Here is a 23,982-nt window from a genome sequence, read left to right as displayed (position 1 = left end):
GTAACGGTACAATAAATGAGTGAACTTCAATCTAGGATTTAAATGCCGTGTGCTGACTAGCCAATCTGACAACTCAAGAATTTGCATCAAAAACCAGCAGATGGTTGCTCTCCATGATTTGAGTTTGAAGCAAGTGCAGCAGGGGGCGGTAATGCACCATAATTTGGTAACGACAAACTCATTGCAAAGCGGATGCAGTATACGTATTGCAGTTGAACAAAATTCAGTTGCATTAAATTGTTCCTCAGTCTTGTCAGTAATAACATTTGGACAATTATGCAAACGAATATGTAACGAGAAACTATACATATGGGACAAATACTTTACAATTAAACTGACATTTTCATACTTATTTTTGGTCATGTTTACATTTTAACCTCCTTGTGTGCCCAGACGTGTATTTTACGAAGCGGAAGCAGTATTAATACATTCGATAACTGCGCTGCGGAATACCCGGAACAGCTGGTTTTTCAACTCTAATGTTCCAGATTTGTGAGGTTTCCGACTTGTACTCTTGTTATCTAGCTAGCTCAGTAATCCTGCTTTATGAAACAAGTCCCAGGTTAGAGGAATGGTAATGGTTTCATTTTACAAAGGGTAAATGCATAACGTTTCAATCAGAGTTAGAGGGGAAGGCCACACGACTTAATTGGCAAGTAAGACCAGCTGAGCACACGTTTAAAATTTAAATGTGCACTTTTCTATTTAGAAACTGGAATAAATTTGAATTATGGCATAAAACTTGAAAAGCGATGTTTTTATTAAAATTCATATAATTAAGATTCTCACATAAGCTTCTGTTGTCGGGTTGCCTAGTCAACATCTTCAATAGTTTAATGTTTTCGTTTGTTCTGTTGATGAAGAAACAAACATGACAGCATGACCAGGGCTGGATATTCAAAGGAAACAAAGACACATTTGATTGGAAATTCCGAACGCCGTAGACCTCATTGTGAACGATAGCGAACTTTATAACACACTGAACATGATTAACACCTTATTGTCTGTAAAACCCTCAGCATTCAAATCTCCCGCCGTCACCGCAGTCAACACTTTTAATACACAATTTAAATGACTACCTGTTTTCTATTACACGTTTATGTAGTGCTTGGTGTCTGCTATTAAGTTCGCTAAATTTATGTTTAAAAGACAATTTCATTTATAATAAAGAAAAGAAAATAAATCAATAGGAATCCAAATTGGTGAAGCATTGGCCGAACTCGTGTAACACTAACAATATGCATTTCAATCCATTTCCTGTTTCCGGGACTAGGATCAGACCGATTGACTGAGCCGGTTACTAAGATATAAACATAAAATACGGACGCTATCTTTGTTCACACCAGGTGATTTATCAGTTAAACCAGACTAATCCTCCACGGAACAATGGACACAGGTATTAATTATTTACTCGTATCATTCTGCTCACATTTCACTCGCTAGGTAACTTCAGACTGCCGTATTTTGATGCTCGGTTAAATTTCTCGCAGTTACTCACCGTTAATTGTATTGGAACTTTCACCAGAACAACGTCAGTTCCTAACGTTTGTGGGTTGTGTAGCTATACAACATTTCAACCTTGCTAAATGATGGTTTCCACGTTAGCGACGTACTGTTTGAGTTCGCTGTCTAGCTAACTAACGGTAGCTACATGGCTAACTAGCTTGCTAGGTAGCTAGCTAGATAGTGAGTCATGGCTCTAGTGGAACGACTAGATTGACAATTGAACGCTTCGATGGGTAACGTTCGGTAGCTAGTAATGTAATCTACTTCAGGTCATTGTAAGTCATATAACTTCAGATTGTGAGCCCATCTGAACTACATTAGCAATGAAGACAAATGGAGATTGGCGGTAGATTTTGTACTCAATTGGTCGAAGCTACAGACTTGAAACAATGCATGTCCTTTGTATGATTTGAAACTTTGATCTCAGTTCATGCCTTCTGACAGAGTAATGAAAGTCTTTATGTACACTGGTTCCTGGCTCCGTGTAAAGTTGCAAGTCACTCTCACAACACGCATCTGATTCATTCCGTTATGTAGCAATGTATACCGCGGTATAGTGGGCCACCGTTTCACAATATTGAGGCAAGCAAGCCCGCTGCCGCGTGATTTCAACATAAGTGTATACCTCAGGCATTACGGTAATACATTTTCTGCGCGTGACAGATGTGTACTTTCAGAATAAAAGTGCCCCATCCCATACGATCAGTTTGAAAGTAACATCATGATGTGATGAATATTAAAATAAAAACGCTTCAAAAATCACGTAGCCTACAGTTAATATATACCACATTAAGATTGGAAATAAAAATAAACCGTTTCCACAGCAAAATTACACCTCAGAGATAGGTCTTACACCATCTCATAGTTTGACTTAGAGAGCAACATGATTATCTGATGTGGAATTTCAAAATAAAAGCTCTAAATCATTTAAAATCATTTGGAGTTAATGTGTGACCACAGTAAGATTAGTATAATAAGGAAACTGTTTCCACAGGCAAATTGCACTTTAGATAGATAGCACCATATTTAATTGGATCTCTTACAAAGTATCAAGATGATATGATGTGAACTTTCTAAATAAAAGCTCTTCAGAAATCATATAGAGTTAATATATGTCCGCATTCAGACAGGAAATTAAATTAAATTACACTTCAGATAGATATTATGTCATCTTATAGTATCACTTGTAAAGTATATTTTTTAATTCCACATCAGATCATCATTTATAAGTGATACTGTGAGAGTGTACTTTTAAATTTGACGTGATTTGTGGAAATCTGAATTTGGTCATATGTTGATTTGATGCTTTTATTTTGAAATTATACATCTGTTACGTGTAGAAAACATATTACTGTCATGCCTGAGGTATACACATGTGGAAAACACATTGCGACAGGCTTGCCTCTATTTTTTGGCACAGCAGCCCACTTTACCGTGGTCAGTTTTTACAGTAGTCTGGTTCTGTTTTTCATGTTCACCATTTGGCCTGTATCACTGTGATGGAACCTGGTTCCCAAGCATAAACGCACAAGTTGTCGCACATTCCTCCCATCTCCCCACAGCACCGTTTACAGCCTGAGTAGGGAAAAAGGGTCAAAGTGCATGCATGACTAAGCAATATTGCATTGAATGTTTAGAATAGCACAGAGCTATTTTATGGAATAACTTATCTTAATGCCTACTGATTTCGATGTATTATTTATTCCCGGAACTGTTCTCTCACCACGTTCACTGTATACATCTTTCAGCTTTATCTGGAATGGTCTGCCCATTTTTTCTCTGGCTTTCTCATCTACCAAATGTAATTCTGTTTGTTGTATTTCTCGCTCCCATTCCTGCTCTCTTACCCCCCTTCTACCCCTCTCTCTTCCTCTCTGTCTGCCTGCCCCTGAGCCCTCATTTTCCCTCTCATCCTCACCCACTATGCTCCCACCTGTTATTTGGAAAGTACTCACTTTGACGTGCAAACTCCTGTCCCTGTGTTCCCTCCGCTTCAGGCCTGAGTCAGGAGAAGATCTCCTCCTTCGCGAAGCGTTTCCGGGCAGAGCCGCGCTACCTGCTGGCCCAGAATGTCTCCACCTGCATCGACCCGCTGGAGGTCTGCCTGCACAGGCAGACGGTACAAGACACAGTGCACATCTTCCAGCACTCCATCCCAACGGAGGGAAAGCCCGTCACCAACCAGAAGAACTCTGGTACAGAAGCAGAGCTTATGGACCATACAGTCACAATAGATGTACATACACAGAGCCACACACACAGTGTTTGCATGTCTCTGGATCACACACACACACACACACACACACATGCACAATTGTCACACAGCTATGGATGGTGCATGCTCTTGTCTTACTAAAGTGCACATAAATGTACAATTTATCTGCCTTAAGGTGCAGATATTGTGATGTGTTCATGCAGGTATGTAGCTGTGTATTTGCGACACCCATATGTGCTCTTATATACATTGTTCAGTTGGAGTGCTTTACATGTTTCAGAACATCAGAATGCATAATGAGGAGAGGAGGCAATGAAGCCTATCTAGGCTTGCAGTTTACTTACAGACTTGGGCTTGGAGTTGGACAACTTTAGAGTTGAGGGTCTCTTCTGCCTCTACTACATGACCTGGAAAGCTATTTCATGCACTGACACCTCTGACAAAACATACTTTCACTGTTTGTAATGCACCTGTGGTGAATAAATGAACAAGTTTTCTTACTGTAGTCAGAGATGTTTCCCCCATGCTCATTCACTTACTCTCACTAATACTAATATTTAATGTAATATTCCTTTTTATTTTTTTCCCAATTGTAGGAAGATGTTGGATCTTCTCCTGTCTCAATGTGATGCGTCTTCCCTTTATGAAAAAGTTTAACATCGAAGAGTTTGAGTTCAGCCAGTCCTACCTCTTTTTCTGGGACAAGGTAAGACTGCACTTGCTTACTTTTTATTATTATAGATAAAGATAAAATAAGAGATACTTTTGTTGAACCCCATAGGGTAATTTGCCATCTGCATTTAACCCATCCTAGTTACTTAGGAGCAGTGGGCAGTGGCACTGTGAGGGGACCTGTGCCTTCTGAGCTCTCTTTTTGCATTGTGCATAGCAGTGGTCTTACAGCCTCTCTCTCTCTTTTAAATCTCCTGTTTCTCTCCCGTGTTCTCCTGTCTTTCTCTGTCGTCTTTGTTTTGGTCTGCTCATTCTCTAACCTGACTTACCTGCCCTCCATTTTTAAAAATATATTTATTTATTTTGTTTACTGTTTCCGCCAGGTGGAAAGGTGCTACTACTTCTTGCAAGCGTGTGTTGAGACAGCTCTGCGGAACGAGGCTGTGGACGGGCGGCTGGTCCAGTTCCTGCTGTCCAACCCCACGAACGACGGGGGCCAGTGGGACATGCTGGTCAACCTCATCGGTGAGCATCCGTGCGGCCGGCCAGACATCAAGAAGTGTTTCTTCACACAGTAGTTGCTGTATGGAATAGCCTGCCAGGTCATATAGCAGAGGCAGAAACTCTGGGGGCTTTCAAGACTAGGCTTGATATGGTACTGGACACCATCTAGTTTGTAGGTTAAACGGTGAGCACTAGATAGCCTTTAGCTGATTGGCCTGTTCTTGTCATTATGTTATGTTATCTTATGTTATTCATCAGGAACTCATAGTGACTCAGAGCAACGTATAATGCAGGGGGTACATGAGTGCTTACATATGATTTATATGAGTACTAGGGCAACACCTGGCTGACTACATGCCCAGACTGGCTGTTACCAATTTAATGATTCTGCTGTACGGAAGACTGGGGGGCAGTTTGTTCCACCGCTGGGGGGCCAGTACAGACAGGCATTGTGACTTGCAGTTGTGACTACAGAGGCAGGGGAGAGATGAGAACTGAATTAGACCCAGGTTGTCATTAGTGTGTGTCATGTCCACCAAATGATTTTAATGAGAATGAGTCAGTTGTGTCACTTCATTGTGTGAATGCAGAAGTCATTGTTAACGCGTGTTTTTCTTCTCTTTGTTTTTTTGTTTGTTTTTTAAACGTTTGGCAGAGAAATATGGAGTCATCCCAAAGAAGTGCTTCCCTGAGTCGCACAGTTCTGAGGCCTCCAGGAGAATGAATGACATACTCAATCACAAGGTGGGTTGGACGGCTGACATCACACAGCAGTCAGGTGAATGAGAACTTTATACAAATTATCTTAAATGATTTCTGCATATTCACACTATACAGGGAAGTGCGAGTTCTGGGGATTTTCGCATTTTCAGAGCTTGTGGGTACAATAGAGCAAAAAGCTTTTTGTGCAGTTGACGGGCTGCCAAGAAAATAAGAGTAATTTGATAAATGCTTACCCTCTGTGTACTGTGAAATTTTGAGTTCACAAAAAAGTACAGATGCACCAACACCAATTTTTCTGGATCAATTCGGTACTGACTTGTACTGGAAAGAAATGTCTAATAGCAGGTGTGAAAGTGATGCTTTTTAAAACAAAAAAACAAAAAAAAACAAAACATTTTTTTAAAGGAGAAATATGCAGTGTATTGCTTAACTTTTGCACAAATGCACTGTCAGGATATCATGTTACGCTGCCCACATCGTACTGCCATCCTCGCCTACTGCCAAAAATTCCTCATGCATAGATGTCTTCCCATAGGAAGCCATTGTATTTCTGCCCTGATATTTCTGTATCGCCCCCCACTGCCCACCAGCCACCAGCCCTCCGAACGGATCAAATGTGTACAATTGGATAAATAATATAAAACCTCTTTACCACTGGAGAGAAATGCATAATAAGGGAAAATCGCAATGTTGGCAGAAAATGAGTAAATATGCATTGTTACTTATAGCAGCAACACAACTTGTGAACAGTAGCATGTATGTGTAGATGAGTGGCTTAACTTTAGTGGACCTGCTCAAAAGAAGCTGAATTTTTCAAAGCATGCTGGGGAAGCCTGGGTTATGAGACTTGCCACTTTTCGACAAATCCGAAAAGTGGCAAGTCCGGTTACCTGCAAAACTTCAAAAGAAAAGAATTGTAAATTTGGCATTTGCATCATCAATTGGTGATGAGTGCTTTTGTATTCTGTTCAGTCTGCTGGCAAAACCCTTATAGGCACATTTGCTGGCACATTCGTTTGTTTATAGTTTTATTGGTGTTTCCATGAACTAATATTTTTCTTTGTGCTCCATCGTTATTTGTGCAATTATTTCTCACTATCACTTCATTGCCACCCGTGCTTATCACTAACCTTTGTCCTTGTTTTTAACTCATGGCTTACAGTACCTGGGGTTATATGTCCTGTTCTAGCATAATGGCCTGTGGGCCACCCTATGCATAATCTCCACTTCCCTGTGTCATATGTGACCTTCTGCAGCCGTAACTGCATTCCAGCTAAGTAACTTCACAGGAAATTCCTATAACCTGTGCATAAACCAAAAAAAAACCCTAATCTAGTCCTCAACACATCCCTACAGTACATACATCTGTGACTCGTGACACAAATTTTACTTGTCATTATTTATTAAGCTGACATACGGAAGCCTGTGTGGAAAAAGTACACCAGTGCTGCTTCTACGTCCGTTAAGGTAATTGGAGCAGGTGCTGCTAATCAAGAGCACAGAATTCGTTGATCATCAGGAATTGCTACCACCTGTATATAAAAGTAGAAACTTTTACAGTTTGGTCCAGAGCATTCAGGATTGTGTTAACACAGCATACCAACGACAAAAGCAAATTCACCCCCTGATCAGACTATATTTTGCTCCAAGAAATTGCAAAGAACCCTTAAACTACATCCAGGGATTTACAGGCCTCTGTCAACATCGAAATGTTGGAGCTCATGCCTGCACCATTAGGACAAGTCTGAACAAGTATGCCTTTCACGGAAGGTTAGCCAGGAGAAATCCTCTTTTTTCCAAGAAGGCAAATGCAAAATTGCACCTGAATGAATCGCAAGACTTCCGGAACACTATCCTTTGGGCAGACAAGACCAATGTGGAGTTGACTGGCGCCATGTGCACAAGATAAATGTAAAAACGACAACAAAAGCTTATCAAAAGAGCCTCACGCCAAACAGGCATGGTGTTGGAGGGCTGAAGATTTTGGGTTTTCCAGTCGCAGGACCTGGATGGCTGTCAGTCATTGGGTCCACCATTAATTCCTCTCTAGTAGAATATTCTCAATTTCTCACGGAAGATGTGAGCCCTTCTGTCCCACAGCTGAACTTTGGCTGAAAGCGTATCATGCAATGGGGAAATGATTAATCCAGTCAGTAAATCTATGACTGAATGGCTGAAAAAGAAGAGAATCAGGTTATTTAATGGCCAGGTTAAAATCCAGACCTCGGTCCCAGGCTTTCTGAGGACTAGGTGAGGGTTAGTTATGTCATAATATGTAAAACCATACAATTGAAAAAGGGTGTACTTCCTTTTTCACATTACTGTATATATGTATTAGTATTCATTTTGATAACCCAAAATACATCTCGTGTGCCCTTACAAAAACAATAGGCGAACATTGAGAAATTAACCTGGAAGTAAAAAAAAGAAAAAATGACCTGATAAGTCAATATGGGCGAAATAAAAGGTAAACATAAAAATGGAACAATGATTAAAATACAGTGAGAAACCATGAAATCCATGATAAATATACTAATTAAAAAGCATCCTAAACATACATTACATTTTTGGTTTTTAACCCCTTAGCGCACATGCCAAATCTTGCCAATCCTTGCCCATTTAGGGGGTACCCTATTTAAAGCCTTATAACTCCAGATGTGAACACCACAGAGACTTGAAAAATGGCTTAAATGAAGCAGGACATTTGTACAATTTACAATACTAACGCAGATTAATTTATATTCATAATTTTGGAAGAAATAAAGTGCCACATATGCAGTTGTCTAGACAAAAAATCAAAAATGAATTTGCACTTTTTTAGTTTGCAATGAAATACTGAGAGATTGCATATATACAGCAGGTTAAACTATACATGCTGGATCAAAAACTTCTTGACCACAAGTTCATTAAATCTAAGGGTGGATATGTGGAACTACTATAGATTTATGAAGCAAAAACTAAGCAGTGTACCCAGCATCTCCAAATCTATCCAAAATGTCTAAATTATGTATTGCTGTAAATCACAACATATTCACGTATTTCACTGCAAATCAACTGTTTTGTCTCAAGAAACTCACTGTTGCATCATTTTCAAGTGGGAATTACAAGCTTTCCATCAGTACAGTGGTTTAAAATATCTAGGTGTCCAGAAACATATCCAAAACCTCTCCAAAAATGAATAAAATGCTTTTTGTCCATTATAAAGCACATAAATGAGCCCCTTATGACGTTTTAAGATGGAACATTGCTATCAGGTTAAAAAATAATGCTGAAATATTGTCACACAATGCGGTACAGTACCTAAATTTACACATTTAACTCTTGTATGTATTTCTATACTCTGTACTCTCGTATGTTTTCTTGTATGGGGATGGGACGACATGAAAACAATTTTCAACTGTCCACCACGTTTTGGCAATGCTCCAACTCTCACGTCATCACTGTTGCATGCTTCACAAAAACTATTACATTACTAACTAACGCTTACATTACAGTGTGAAACATTATATAATACCACTAACCTGTTTAAAGGCATTCAATTTCAGAAATAACGTATATAACCGAAGTATTTTGAGCAGTAATACTTACATAGCAATGATGAAATCTTATCTGTTTTCAGTAGATAGAGACAGGAAATCAATGATATAGTTCTATCCGCTCCTGTCTTACACCAGAAAACGATGTCAGCTAGGTCTATCAGCAAACATATGGCTTAGCTATGCTCAGAAGTCCTCAATAATAATAGTATTTTCCAATAAATTCCGAAAAATAGTTGACAACGTTTCGTTAGCAGCATCTTTGTTTTACTGCTACCACAGAGTGAATGTGTAATTGAATGCGATGATAAGAAAATTTCTGGTTACGCTGACCTATAAAACACTATTCCAAAAGCAAAATTAGACATGTTATACATCGTTAGAAAGCTTATACTCTCACTTACTAAGTAAATAATTGTCAATCAAGCCAGACTGTACTAAAAAGGGCAACAACGCCGTAAACAACACGTGTGGTATTATGCACAGCTATTTTGGAAGATACGCAGGCATCACAAATGCACATATATTTCACAAAGGGATTGTCCAAGACAATGTATGACCACTCAGTCTCAAAAGGGACATCTCTACGTGTAAAACCAATGGTAAGGTTGTATATTTATTCAATATTTAGTCCCAGATGTTGACTGTAGAAGGACATGGTATCATTTTTAAAAATGTTTTCTCGTTTATTTCGTTATTTAGTGAGCAGCGTTTTCACTGTTGTATTGGCATATCTTAGGGCTATTTTCGGGTTTATCTTGTTACTATGACGGAGTACGGTTTTTTAGTGGTGGAAGAATATTTTTATGAATGCCAAGATAGACAATATCGTCCATTATGTCATGGGTGGGGGGTGTAGTTCTAGATGAGACTGCAGGGAGGGGGGCGTGTTAAATGAACGACCAGAACGACAATGGTGGCGCTGCGAAACTCCGTTTTCGGCATAGTTGTAGTGTATCGTCTACTTATGAAACTAAAACAACGCGTTTCTGTTTTTAACTCGTACTTTGGTTGCAGTAGCACTGAATGTCTGAGTTCAGTAATCTGGGCACGCCAGGGTGCCGCCCACTAGGGGGCTTGCGCGAAGGGGTTAAGGATGTCAGGTAATGCAAATTCAATTGATTCGTTAGACTGGAGAGTGCTGCATCTATTGGTCACAGCGGTGCTTCAACATGGCCGTGTGTTTGGTAGGCTGCAGGGTGCTGCATCTATTGGTCACAGCGGTGCTTTAACATGGCCGTGTGTTTGGTAGAGTGCAGGGTGCTGCATCTGTTGGTCACAGCGGTGCTTTAACATGGCCGTGTGTTTGGTAGGCTGCAGGGTGCTGCATCCACTGGTCACAGCGGTGCTTTAACATGGCCGTGTGTTTGGTAGGCTGCAGGGTACTGCATCTATTGGTCACAGCGGTGCTTTGACATGGCCGTGTGTTTGGTAGGCTGCAGGGTGCTGCATCCACTGGTCACAGCGGTGCTTTAACATGGCCGTGTGTTTGGTAGGCTGCAGGGTGCTGCATCTATTGGTCACAGCGGTGCTTTAACATGGCCGTGTGTTTGGTAGGCTGCAGGGTGCTGCTTTAACATGGCCGTGTGTGTGGTAGGCTGCAGGGTGCTGCTTTAACATGGCCGTGTGTGTGGTAGGCTGCAGGGTGCTGCTTTAACATGGCCGTGTGTTTGGGAGGCTGCAGGGTGCTGCTTTAACATGGCCGTGTGTTTGGTAGGCTGCAGGGTGCTGCTTTAACATGGCCGTGTGTTTGGTAGGCTGCAGGGTGCTGCTTTAACATGGCCGTGTGTGTGGTAGGCTGCAGGGTGCTGCTTTAACATGGCCGTGTGTGTGGTAGGCTGCAGGGTGCTTTAACATGGCCGTGTGTTTGGTAGGCTGCAGGGTGCTGCTTTAACATGGCCGTGTGTGTGGTAGGCTGCAGGGTGCTGCTTTAACATGGCCGTGTGTGTGGTAGGCTGCAGGGTGCTGCTTTAACATGGCCGTGTGTTTGGTAGGCTGCAGGGTGCTTTAACATGGCCGTGTGTTTGGTAGGCTGCAGGGTGCTGCATCCACTGGTCACCGCGGCACTTTAATGTGACTTCATAATGGCCGTGTGTTTCAGCTGAGGGAATACTGTCTCCGACTGAGGAACATGGTGGCCAGCGACTCCACTAAAGCAGAGCTGACCGATGCCATTGACACCATGATCGAGGAGGTGAGTGATGTCCCCCTGTTTGTACGTGTATGTTGGGTGGTAACCCTTATGCAACAAAAATATATTTAAATGTAAAAGTGTACTGTAATATACTGAATAATGTATTTCTGCATAGGGAGGCACTCCCTATATTGTCATTCTTAATACGTTTTGTTTATTGTATTAAAATATGTCCTTCTACTGAGACCAAAGCACCAATGATGTTTTCTATATATTTCAATGCATTTCTTGATAGAAATTATGGTAACGTTACTTGAACCCTTCAACAAGGCTGACAACACTGTCATACACATGACATATCAGCCGTCACAAGATGGCATAACGGATGAAGTTAGTTTGTCAAATTACATAATACTGTCATATTTTCATTGGCAAATGTTATGTTATGTCAGTCTTATGTCAATGTGTTCAAGTAAAGTCTTATCGAAATTGCAATATTGTACATTTCAAGCAAAATGTCTTATTTCACAAAAATCAGTATTAGGCTATATCTTGATAGAATTTTTATGTGTAGCTAAAGGCTAAAAATGGTATCAAAACATTTCATTTCACAAAAAAAGGTAAGTTTGGCCAAATGGCCAAATCAAAAGACACACCCCCAGTAGCCGCTGCCATCCCACTTTGGCTCACGGTGAGTCACGAAATTACCTGAAGGCCTTACATTCCAAAACTGGGAGTTAATAAAGGAACACGCCTTATAAATTCTTCACTGAATTTACTTGGAGGGCATCACGGGGGGAAAGGAAAGCTGCAGGTTACCGTGACGCCAGTGGGTGGAGCAGTGTGGCCGTGTGTCTCCCTGTAACCGGCGGCCTTCAGCAGGGTGTGTTTCCGCGCAACAGAGGAATACTGTAATAAGCAGGGCTGGGAACTGATTCTAGAGCAAACAGACCCGCGCCCCTGGCTGCGCTCCTGTCGTCGCGCTTATTGTTCCTGTGTTTACCCTCGACGCGGCGAGGCTGTCGATCGTCGGGGGTTGCCGGGGATCGCTCTGGTTACCGCGCCGCGCCCGGGGGCGACCACCGCCGTTAAAACCGGCCGCGACCGAGTTCGCGTGCCTTCTGTGTAAACAAGGGCCGGAAGTCTCGATGGCTCCTGCCTCGTTCCGACCCAGCTACCCCTCATACGAGTGGCAGAGCGTCGCTTCAGAGATGACACCTCACTGTGGGGCGGGGGGGGTGGGGGTGACAAAAACGTATAATAGGCCCTGGTTTGCGTGACGGAGATAAACAGAGGTGGCCAGGAGAGAAGAGACTGTCCTGCTGCACAGCTGCTCAGAGGGCTCTTACCGCTAAACCTGTGAAGCGTTACATGAAAGACTGGGTGGCTGGAACTTGATTAAAGGATGATTATCCTCATCTGGCCTTTGTTTGAGAGGCCTGTTCAGGGGGAGAGGAGGGCTGGCGCTGGCAGGAGTTTAATAAGGTGTGCTGTGAGCAACTCACGAGGCGAAGGGGGAGGGGGGGGGGGGTTGGACCAGGAGAACTGGAGAAAACCGGACACAGGAAATGCCTTCCCTCAATAGTAGCGCCCTCTGGATTTGCCCAGCGGTGTTCCCCTTCCCCCTTTTCACTGCCGTTTCTTTCTCTTTCTCTTTTTCCCTCTCTCTCCTTACCTAAACCTAACAATCTCTGAATCCTCAACCCCCCTCAATGAACGCTGTCCTGAATTATCCCTGGATAAGAAATTGAAATGAAATGACCCTCTTCTCTGGGAGGTGATATTATAACTCCAAAACCTTAAAAAAAAAACGTTTCTCATCTTCATGAACTTCATAACGATTGATTTGATCCTTGGGGACCATGGGGGATGAGTTTGTGATTGAAAGCTGGGAGGTGAGGGGGGGGCAGAGGAGAGCCCCAGGGGGCTGCAGGGGCCCTTGTGTCTGTCCTCCTTCTGTCCCTGGAGCTGTTCCAAAATGTTCCACTCCTCTCCCTGCCATGCCTGCTCTGTCAGAACCTTCTAACAAGAAACCCTCGCTCTTGGGACCAAACCAGCGTCTGAACGTTCGATCCTTTCTTCTTCTCTTCCCTCAGTGCAGAAAAAAGAAAACCTCCAAATGTTTTCTCACAATTAAGACGTACCCCTGAGACTAATCTCCAGCGCAGTGTCTGATCCGTTAGGAGCCAGTGCGCCAAAGATAATTCCGTCTGTCCATTTTCTCCCCGTGCGTGCGTCCATTTGGGCTCCGAAAGCACAAAAATATTATGGGAGTCAATGGGAAGCCCCATAAAGCCAGCTCCACAGGAAGCCCCATAAAGCCAGCTCCGCGCCTGTGTGTGCGTGCGCGGGCGGGCCGGAGAGTGACAGCATGTGCACAGGAAGTGCGGCCCTGTTTGTGACTCCGCCAGTGCCCTTTTGATTTACATCTCCGCCTGAGCCGACGGCCTCGCGTTGGCAAAGGCGGGTTGCGATTGCGATAATACGGCGTGTTTTCCGGATTGGGAGCGGGTGACGCCGAGCCTTACGGGCGGAAGGAAGGGAGGAAATTCCTCAGATCGCTGTCGGAGTTTGGTTGAGGCGCGTCGGTGAAAGCGGAGCGCTGCGCACACGCAGGACCCGCTGAAGCGCACTGGCCTGGGGGACACCGCTTTCCGCCTGCCCGACCGCCGCGGCGCGGTGGGTGGCGCGCGCGGACGGGACAGTTGCCGGGCGAAGGCGTGGCCGTGCTGTTGGTGCGTCCAACGGCGTGCGGGCAGATTGAGCTTACCGCTTCCGTGTGTGTGTGTGTGCGCGCGCGCGTGTGTGTGCGTTCAGGTGTTCCGCGTGGCCAGCGTGTGCCTAGGCAGTCCACCCGAGACCATCTGCTGGGAGTACAGGGACAAGGACAAGAACTTCCACCGAATGGGCCCCCTCACACCCCTGCAGTTCTACAAGGAGCACGTCAAGCCCCTCTACGACATGCAGGAGAAGGTAGGGCGCACTCGAAACGCCGCGGCGACAGCCCCGTCCTCCGTGCCCCTCAGCGCGGCTGGATCTGAGCTGGCTCTGTGTGTCCCTCCGTGCCCACCGTAGGTCTGCCTGGTGAATGACCCCAGGCCCCAGAACCCCTATGGGAAGATGTACAGCGTGGAGTTCCTGGGGAACATGGTGGGCGGCCGCCGAACACTCTACAACAACCAGGCCATACAACTGCTGAAGCAGACCGCAGCCAACTCCATCAAGGAGGGAGAGGTGTGTGTGTGTGTGTGTGTATGTAGGTGTGTGTGCGCGTGTGTACATGCGCACGTGCGCAACCATGCTTTTTTTTTTGTTTGTATTTCTGTGCATTCATGTTTGTGTGCGTCTGCACTTGTTTGTGCGTGCGCACGCACGGTGTGTACGTGTGGTCGGGGCGGTCCGCACACAAGCGCTGCGTTTCATCGACGGTTCTGTCAGGCTGCTCCAGGCCAGCTCTGTCGTCGTCCCTTTATTTTCCGGGGTCATTTTGTTTGAAGTGCGCCCGTGTCGGGGGTGTGTGTCACGCCTGTTCTCCCTTGCAGGCCGTGTGGTTCGGCTGTGACGTGGGGAAGCACTTTCACGGCAAGCTGGGCATCAATGACATGAACGTGTGAGTATTCATCAGTCAGTACCTTTTATGAGCCAATCTGATATCCACCACAGTCTTAAAAACAGATGTTTTTTTTTGTTTTTTTTTTACTTTTAATTTTTGAAGAGAGATCCTTTTCATCCGCTTTTAGCTCTGCCTCCCCTGTGTATGTTCCTGCGTTTTATTGTCTGGGCAAATTTGCGGTCTTGATGACGGTGTGTCTGTGTATCCGTGAGTCCTGTTTGCTCGTCTGTCTGTACCGCCTGTCAACATTCCTTCCTCTCTTTCTCTCTCTCTCTCTCTCTCTCTCTCCGATTGGCCGTTCCCAGGTTTAACCACGAGCTGGTGTTCGGGGTCTCGGTGAAGAATCTGTCCAAGGCCGAGAGGCTGATGTACGGGGACTCCCTCATGACCCACGCCATGATCCTCACAGCCGTCACAGACAAGGTACTGAGCACAAAGGAGCAGGGCGTGGGTACTGAACACAGTGAACACAGGGGGAAACACGGCACTGGACACAGCGAGGGAGAGAGAGTAGGGAGGGCTGCATAAGGGCAATGGACAGAGAGAGACCGAAATGGAGAGGGAGAGAGAATTGGGGGACTGAGCGCAGAACGAGGGTGCTGAACACGAGGGGGAGGAGGACTGAAGTCGTGAAGCGGAATAACGAGCAGGGCGAGGGTTGGGATTTGGCCGGCGTGAGGCCGTGCTTCAGCCGCGTGAGGAAGCCGAAGCAGGACCTCCCGCGGGCTCCTCCTCCTCCTCATATCCAGTCTGTGTCACCGGCGTCCGGCCCCTTTTCCTCCCTCTGCGAGGAGGTGCTTTCTTCGGTCTCCTTTTGAAAGCGCTGTCAGTTTCCCCATAATAAGCGGCTCTGGCTGTCTGCTCCTGTTTCCGTTTCCGCGTCTGTCCTGAGCAGCCGGACAGTGCGTTCTGAGTGCATAAAGACGGAAGGCCTGTTTTCAGCAGTAAGGACCCTGTTCCTCACGAACACTTGAACGGACTTTGTTTGCCTTACGTTACATTACATTCCATTACAATCGCTGAACAGTCGCTCTTATCCAGAGTGACTAACATAAGTGGAGAACGTTACTGTTTGGCTGAGTACAAAGGTGCGTTATCACCAAAGGAGGTGAAATAAGTTTGCCAAACAAACCAGCAATTAGTGTTGTAACTTGTAAGCAAAATTAAATGCCGTGACCCTGCTTACCTTCGACAGAACATATACCTATACCTAGAACATATTGGATATTGTTTGACAGTAATCTATGTTTAAATGTATCTGTCCCTATCAAATAAACATTAAAATAAAAAAATAAACATTGCCATCCCATGGAAATCTTAAAATCCCTATCCAAAAATATCCAAAAAAGAAAAAGGATAGCTAACCCGGTGATATGGAGGCAAGAGACGTGACCCGGAAGGAGATGATCAGTGCCTGAGCAAAGAGCGGGGTTGTGTAGCTGGCGAGGAAGGGGCGGAGTCTCCAGATGTTGTACAGGAAGAACACTCCCAGTAAGCCACTACAGTGTTCTTGGAAAGGGACAGTTAGTTGTCCGGTACTACTTCACGTTTTCTAGCAGTTGAAGAGGTCAGCACTGCAGTAGGGGTGTCATGGAGTGAGATTTTCATGGCATGATAACCTTGTCCAAAAATATCATGGTTTTACGGTCTCACAGTATTATGTGGCAATTTACAAAATGCACAAACAAGTAGTGAAAATTAAAATATAAATTTATTATCATAATAACCCGATCAGGTAACACACACACGGCTGTGATGATTACTGTTGCAATATCAGTTATATCCTTTTGTTAACAAGAGGTTTTGTGAACGTAAATAGTAAAGACTTGGAACCAGAACAAAAGAAATCATTTGCAAGCCAATGGTGCTCATCTGGTATTGGGTTATCTGACTTTCCACGGCCTGTGAGTCACGGTCCGATAGCAGGAATTGATCACAACACAAAACAGCCCTGTCCGTGTGTCCATCTATGGTTTCTTCAGCATAATCTGTGTGTAAGCTACACCCCAATAGCGTGAAAATGGCGAATATACTATTGGCGTACATACTGAGGGCGTTGCCATTATTCGATTTAATTTCTTCCAAATCCATGCGAGACCTCTTCGGAGGAGGCACGAATGAACAAGGTGCCATTTGCACTGTCTTCACGCGCCCGCCGGTGGAAACTTCACGGACGATGTCTAACATTTGGGCCGTAGGTAAGTAACAGCTGTTTAAGAAGGGCTTAAATACCCCGGGCCGGAGGTTAGCACATCTCGGACCGCCGCTGCTGTGTTTGCTCGCCTCGTCCGTAGGAACACACAGCGTTCGGGCACCAGCGCGCTGTTTGTTTTCTTATACGGGGAAGCCTAAAACCTCACGCCTTCGGGAAAGCGTTTGTACAGCTGTAGGTTCATCAGAGATTGGGTGGGCACAGGGTGGGTGGGGTGGGGGGGGGGGTTGGTTGGGTGGGGGGTGGCTGGGGTGGGGGGCAGGGGGGGGGTGCACACAGGCCACGGCGAGGCCTATCCACTGGACTGCAGGGTACAGCTGACACTGACGCTTTCTCTCTTTCTGTTTCTCTACCTCTCCCACCTTTTCCATCTTCCTCCTTTTTCTCTTTCCTCTCTCCCATTTCTCCATCTCTCTTGTCTTCTCCCTCTCTCTCCCCCTTTCTCACTCCTCCCTTTCTCTCTTTCCCTCTGCCTTTCTCCTCTCTCATGCTCTCTCATTCCTCTTTCTGCTTCCTCCCCTCTCTCCCTCAGGATGGGAAAGAAGGAGAATATGAGAAGTGGAGAGTGGAGAACTCCTGGGGAGACGACCGTGGGAACAAAGGTGAGGTCTGAAAAAGGAGGCGTGCAGTTATGAAGGGCCTGGTTCCTGCCCTCCGAGGCCCCGGAGCTCGGCCTGATTGTACTGTACTTATGTGGGACTCATTTCCCCTCTGTTCACCTGCTCCGGCAGCTTGGAATGCTCTAGAGAATAATGTTCACTCTCCTGCTCTGTGCCCCCCCCCCCCAGTCTCATTCATGGCCAGATTTGAGGAGAGTAGCCGAAGCATTGTTCTGTTATGAGTCTCTTAAGTGACCTCACAGGAGAATGGAATGGAAAATAGTCTCTTTTTGTTTTGTTCATTCACTTAAATGTGAATGTTTGTTTTTCTTTTGATGCCTCTTGAAGATTAGGAGTCTGTGTGTGTGTGTGGGTGGGTGTGTTTGTCTTTCTTGAAGTTAGTTTGTTGATGTTCATGTGTCTTGAATCTTGTCTCTGTGTTTCTTGTAGTTTTTGTAGCCCGCAGTGAGTTCAAGTTATGGTCCTGGCTTGGTTGAACCACTCCCGCTCCAGAATTTGACCAAAAAAATGTCAATTAAAACAAATAGTGTGGCAGCCAGGAGTAGTAAGCAAGCAGGGAGTTTAAACCGATTGAATTCCGGTGCGCCAGAGAGAGAGAAGCACGCTCAAGCACGCTGCAAGTTTGTGCTTGTCTTGTTTCATATCTGTCATAAAATTTCCCCATGGAGTGTAGGGTACTCTGAGCCTGACCCTACCGAGCATGTTCTAGAACCGGAACCAGTGCGTACAGGCTGTTCCAGCCGGGAGTGTAAACTGGGTGGATTTTGGGGTGAGCAGCTGACTGCGGCCCCACAGCCCAGGGACCGTGGGCCTCAAACCTAGTCATCCGTGAAAGACACACAAAGCATTCTTCCCCGAGTCAATCCCATACTGTTAATCTGCAGTTGTACAAAGAAGAATGATAACAAACAAGCCCCTCAACCTCACACATTTCCTGTGAATCAGAATCCGAGTGTCGTTTGCGTAATCTTATCCGCAGCAAATAAAACATTAGTTAATGGCTGTATTAGTAATGTACATGGAGACTATTAGAATAAATTCAATGTATTCTGTTGAGAAACATGCCTTGTGCGTGCGTGAGCGCGTGTGTGCATGTGTGTGGTGAGCTTCCAGTTGAAAAGAAGTGTAAAGACCGCAAACGGGAATGCTAGAAACTCCAGAGAATGGAAGTGCGTTGTGAGGGTGTGAGAACTGCTTTCTGTATGAGGCAAAAACCAGATGATGTCATGCCATTCTGTCACACTTACATTTATTAGTAGCTTATCCTGAGTTAGTAACACCTTAATTGCCATTGTAGCCCTGAGCGAGGTAATGTCCCTCCTCGGAATGAAACCTGCAACCTCTGGGTTGAAAGCACAGTTTCTTCTGTACACTCACACAGAGTTATTCTTGTGGTCAACAAATCGACTTCCACCTTGAAGCAGCGGGTAGCACTTCTTAATGCAGGTTGCTTTGTTTTGCTTGGGTTTATGTGGGAAGAGGATATAATCATATTGAAAATGATTTTTATCCCAAGGCAAGATATCAAGTCATTTCCCCATAACTTTTACGCAAAGCAGAAACTCTTCCCACAGCCCTTAGAGTCGGTCAGTCGTGTTAAGCAGCAAACGTGTATTCGGCCAATGGTCACCCAACTTCCCCATCTCATTAACCACTTTAGGAGCAAATCTCTGTGACTCAAGTTCTTTTTTATTTCTTCCCACATATATATCACAACCTTACTCGGTTCCTCTTATGATCCACCTGGGGGAACCAGCAGTTTGGAATCGACTGCGTCAGCAAAAGACATCCCCGCAGAGAAAAAGGGCATAGCAAATCTCAAGTCTCGGTTTCATCTCTGTGTCCACACACTTGTTTGATCAAAAAGATTAAATGTACGCTATGTACATATTTGTAAGTGCATTGCTAAAAAAAAATAATGAACTTTGAGCTCATACTACTCTGGCTGTTATAATAGCTGAAGCTCAATAAGGTGTGCGAGTGAATGCTCCCTAAAGGCAGTGGAGAATAAAGAATTACGGAGTGCTGCTCATGTAGTTTTAATGGCATCAATGGACTGCCAGTTTTTTAAGGAAACTAGATCATTTGGCCTTTTGCCAGCTTGAAAGTGTCACTTGAACTCACTGGGGTGACTTCTCTTATGGAAATGGAATCTATATGTGCATATACCGTACTGTGCAAAAGTCAGACACCACCCTTTCTTTCATTCAATTTCCAGTCAAGCCAGCCCATTAAGTGCTAATTTTTTCCCCCCAGTGTCAGGCAATAATGCAGGAAATATATATTGAACAGAAATGCTTCCATCATTACATTTATTTTTTTCTTCTTTTGGCTTCTTTTCTTCTTTTAAATCCACCGGTGTTTCTGTCAATCCTTCCAAGAAGACAATTCAATGCAGTGGGTCTGAAAGAATCAATAGCGGTCAAAAAGCCACTACTGAGGAAAGGAAATGAACCAAAGAGAAGAAGATTTGCACTGGTACACCGAGACTGGACACCTGAGATTTGGAGTAAAGTTTTATGGATGAGTCTAAATTTGAGATTTTTGGAAGTAAGAGCAGGCAGTATGTACACCGCCGAAGCAATGAAAGAATCTCGGAACCAATGGCTACAACCATCACTCAAGCATGGTGGAGGATCGGTGCAAGTTTGGGGTTCTATTACATCTGGAGTTGGTGATGTGTTTTTGATTGAAGGCATCACGAATGTTGATAAATACAAATCTTAACATATGAAATGCCGTCTGGACAATGTTTGATTTGGATCAAATTCATGCTACTGCAAGACCCCAAGTACACTACTAAGATCAAGCTGCTGGTGTTCTCAACAATGGACTGGCCACCCCAGAGTCCAGACCTTAACATCATGTTTGGGATTACTTGGATCAATGGAATCAGAAAATGCAACCAACTTATGAGACTAACTTTGGTGGTGTTTACGAGAAGCATGAAAAAATATCCCTGCTGATTTCTTTGGAAAACTCAGAGCTAGTCTCCGGAAAAGAACAGAAGCTGTAAAAAAGGCGGACACACTAAATACTGAAAGATTTGATATTGTCCATAGTTGTGGATGTTTTGTGTAATTTTGTGTTAAATACGTTTGCTGACTCTGACATTATTTTCTGACACTGAAAAATTAATAACTTGAACTTAATGGCTGTTTTCACTGGAAACTAAAAAGGATGGTCTCTGATTTTTTGCACAGCACTGTGTGTATATATATTTACAAACACACACACACACACGCACACACACACTCACTCCAACCACTTTATTAGGTGCTCCTGTTTAGTACCCAGTGGGACCCGTAGCCTGAATTTTTCACGGCATGGATTCAAGGAGCTGGAAACATTCCTTAGGGGATTTTGGCCCATTACTCAGTAAAATCACACAGTTCCTGCAGATTTTTTGGCCGCACATTCATGCTGCAAAGCTCCTGTTCTACCTCATCCCAAAGGTGCTCTGTCGGATCTGGGGACTGTGCAGGTCATTGGAGTAAACAGAAGTCACTGTCATGTCCGTGGAATCAGCTTGATATGATTTGTGCTTTGTGACATGTACCATTATCAGGTACATTACCCGAATGGACGTTGGTGTAATTGTTCTCTCCCCTCCTCCACAGGTTATCTGATCATGACAGATGATTGGTTCTCAGAATATGTATACGAGGTCGTGGTGGACAAGAGGTTTGTCCCAGATGAAGTCCTGGAAGTGATGAAACAGGAACCCGTTGTACTTCCTGCCTGGGATCCAATGGGGGCCCTCGCATAACCTTGGAAACAGGATGCTGCCTTGCCTTGGTCTCAGCCCTGGTCTGTGTGACTCCGCCCCATCTCTCTCTGGGTTTACCCTCCTGGACAATGGACTGTTCTACACAAAATCTCTTTTTTTAAAACTGGAATTAGTCTACAACTTTCCTTTTGCGTTGTCGGTCTCTCCATCTGTTGTTCCATGCATTTCTCTTTCTTCCAGTTCTGTTATTCATTCAGCAAGAATTTTTATTGTGCACTGCTTGTGAACATGCCACCCCCCCACCCACTCCCCAAAAAAATGGATGGTCATGGGTTCAATAATCTGTGCGTCAGTGAGCTTGGCATTTTCAGTCACAAGATTTATATTGTGATTACGATTGAACACACAACCTTTTCTCCATCCAGTACGCAACACGTCCCCTTGCTTCGCCAGGGATCAGCGAGAGACAGGCTGAGCCTAGTGCCAAGTGTGGCGTGGGTGAGTTTGTCATACACGTAGAATGAGAGTGACCAGACAGGTTCTCCTCGCTGTTACTACGCAGCCCATTCGTTTGCCAGACCCACTTACCCAGAACGTATTGCAAATCCATCATGGTGAGATGTGTTATACGCACAGAAGAGCCGAGAGTAGCTGAGTCTTAACTGAATAACAGCAGTGAAGGTATATGATTTCTCATATGAATTCTCAAACACATTTCTTAATGATGAAAATGCACAAATAGCACTGAAAAACTTAGTTGCTGTCCTCCAGTGACGGCAGTTTTAAGGACTGTCTTGCAGTTTATAAACCAAACCAAACCAAACTTTGTCCCTATCTATTATTTCTATATCTATGGCGCAGACGCTCCTTTCCCTTTCCAGTACACCTCCCAGCTCTGTGAGCTGTCCTTCATTGCCATTCTTCTCAATAAAGCCAAGTGGTCTAGCTCAGCAGTGGAGAAGAGGTGTGTGCGCATGTGCGCATATGTGCGTGTTCTCATGTTGAGTCAAGTCAGACGGGTAGGAGGAAAATGCATATTAAAGTGGAATATACAGACCTCTGCGACTATTGTATGTAATTTTTGGAGAAAAAAAACAATGTATTGTATAAACCCCTTCAGTGATTTCTGTGCTTGGTTGTCTTGCTTCCCTGACGTGTGCCCCCTACTGCTGAGATGAAGTACGTGCATGCATTACATGGAGTGTTCTGTCACTCTGCTCATTCTTTTTCTTTTTCTTTTTGGGCCACTGGAGAATTTGTCTCCTTTGCAAGTGATAAGCTTGAGTTATCACCCTCCCCTTCGTTCTTCCGCTCTCTCCACTCTCTCTTTATCTCTCCCACTCTTTCTCTGTACTTTGTCTCTCTCTAGCCTTCTCCCACTCTCTCTCCGTCTTTCACTTCCTCCGTCTTTCTCTCCCCTCCTGTCTCTCTCTCTCTGGACTCCCTCCTTCCTGAGACGGTGCACTTTCTGACGTGTTGCAGCCAAGCCTGGATCCTTTGGTGTTTGTCCCGTTTCTCAGTAACTAGTTGTTTGAGCCCCATCTACGCAGATACAAACCATTCTTTTTGATAATTTGAGCTTGGAAGCAAAGTCTCTGCCTCTCAGGATATAGTACACTTCATCTGCTGTCAATTTAGCTCCTTACCAAATAATTTCCCATCTCTAAAGCTGCTTAGAGAAGCCAAGTTTCCTAAGGCACTGTCAGTTTGTCCCCGTTAAAGACTATCCCTGGAAACCTGCCACTGGCCCGTGTGGCTGTGACAACGGCAGAGATCCAATAGAACCGGGACAGAGATCAGAAAGAGGGAGCAGATCTACGGCAGTGGGTTCTTTTAAAATGAACTAGAGATGAGCAGCTGTGTTCACTGGCTTCTATCTCCCAGAGGTTTACTGCTGAAAAGTCATGAGGAGTTTTTTTTCTGGGGGGGGGGGGGGGGTTCATGTGCCTTAGGAGCAAGTGTGCAATGTCGTCCAAGAACACTTAATCTGTACGCTGCATTTCTGATCGCAAAAAAAAATCCAGGATCCCAGCTCAGGCTGCCAAAAGAGCTTTTCTCCAGCCTCATCAACTGGCACAACTGTATGTTTGCTGGGATTGTTCTCTTCATCAGCTGGTATGAATGAGAAACTACTTTCCTTGATGTTCATTTACTTTCTGTTGTTTCATCTCAATTTTTTTACTCTCTTCCTGCCCATTTATTTCAATCTGTATGTCATTATATATGTTTATTGAGTGAGTAATCTTACCAAATATGGCGGGATTTGTTTTCAGAAGTTCCCATATCATGCCTTCTTAAAACTCTGTCTTGCTCAGACAGACCTCATTGACCTCATAGGCGATGACTTCACTAAATATGAGAGCTTGAGGCAAAGAAACCTCTTTCAAGGTAAAATATAAAAGATTGGATCATTGTATTTACACACCAAATTGCTCCATTATACGCACATGTGGGCGTGATTGATGACAATTAGCCTCAAGCATGAATGCCGACGTACATATACTTTTCATATTAAAC

At 44.4% G+C, this 23,982-nt stretch overlaps 1 protein-coding gene and 1 long non-coding RNA gene across 2 annotated transcripts; one reads left to right on the top strand and one right to left on the bottom strand.

Moving 5' to 3' along the window:
- Positions 1–742: 742 nt before the first annotated feature.
- LOC135263432 (uncharacterized) lies at positions 743–2,076 on the bottom strand. The gene is made up of 2 exons (XR_010332461.1): positions 1,499–2,076; positions 743–851 (listed from the first exon to the last, which is right to left on the bottom strand). It is a non-coding gene; the product is annotated as an uncharacterized LOC135263432 (long non-coding RNA).
- Positions 1,232–22,522, top strand: blmh (bleomycin hydrolase). Its single transcript, XM_064351431.1, has 12 exons — positions 1,232–1,396; positions 3,504–3,701; positions 4,318–4,427; positions 4,777–4,918; positions 5,553–5,641; positions 11,258–11,350; positions 14,108–14,263; positions 14,366–14,524; positions 14,833–14,900; positions 15,209–15,326; positions 17,648–17,717; positions 21,356–22,522. Exons 1-12 carry the CDS (start codon positions 1,387–1,389, stop codon positions 21,502–21,504), a joined length of 1,362 nt encoding a protein of 453 aa, XP_064207501.1. The 5' UTR covers positions 1,232–1,386; the 3' UTR covers positions 21,505–22,522.
- Positions 22,523–23,982: the final 1,460 nt, after the last annotated feature.

This window comes from Anguilla rostrata, chromosome 9, assembly GCF_018555375.3.
Source record: "Anguilla rostrata isolate EN2019 chromosome 9, ASM1855537v3, whole genome shotgun sequence".
Classification (NCBI taxonomy): domain Eukaryota; kingdom Metazoa; phylum Chordata; class Actinopteri; order Anguilliformes; family Anguillidae; genus Anguilla; species Anguilla rostrata.
Note: the sequence above shows the minus strand (reverse complement) of the source record. Positions and strands in the feature narration are given on the sequence as shown.

Coding starts and splice junctions, on each gene's coding strand:
- blmh (XM_064351431.1), top strand. Junction 11,351..14,107: donor TTGACACCATGATCGAGGAG/GTGAGTGATGTC, acceptor GTGTGCGTTCAG/GTGTTCCGCGTGGCCAGCGT. Junction 14,901..15,208: donor GGCATCAATGACATGAACGT/GTGAGTATTCAT, acceptor GGCCGTTCCCAG/GTTTAACCACGAGCTGGTGT.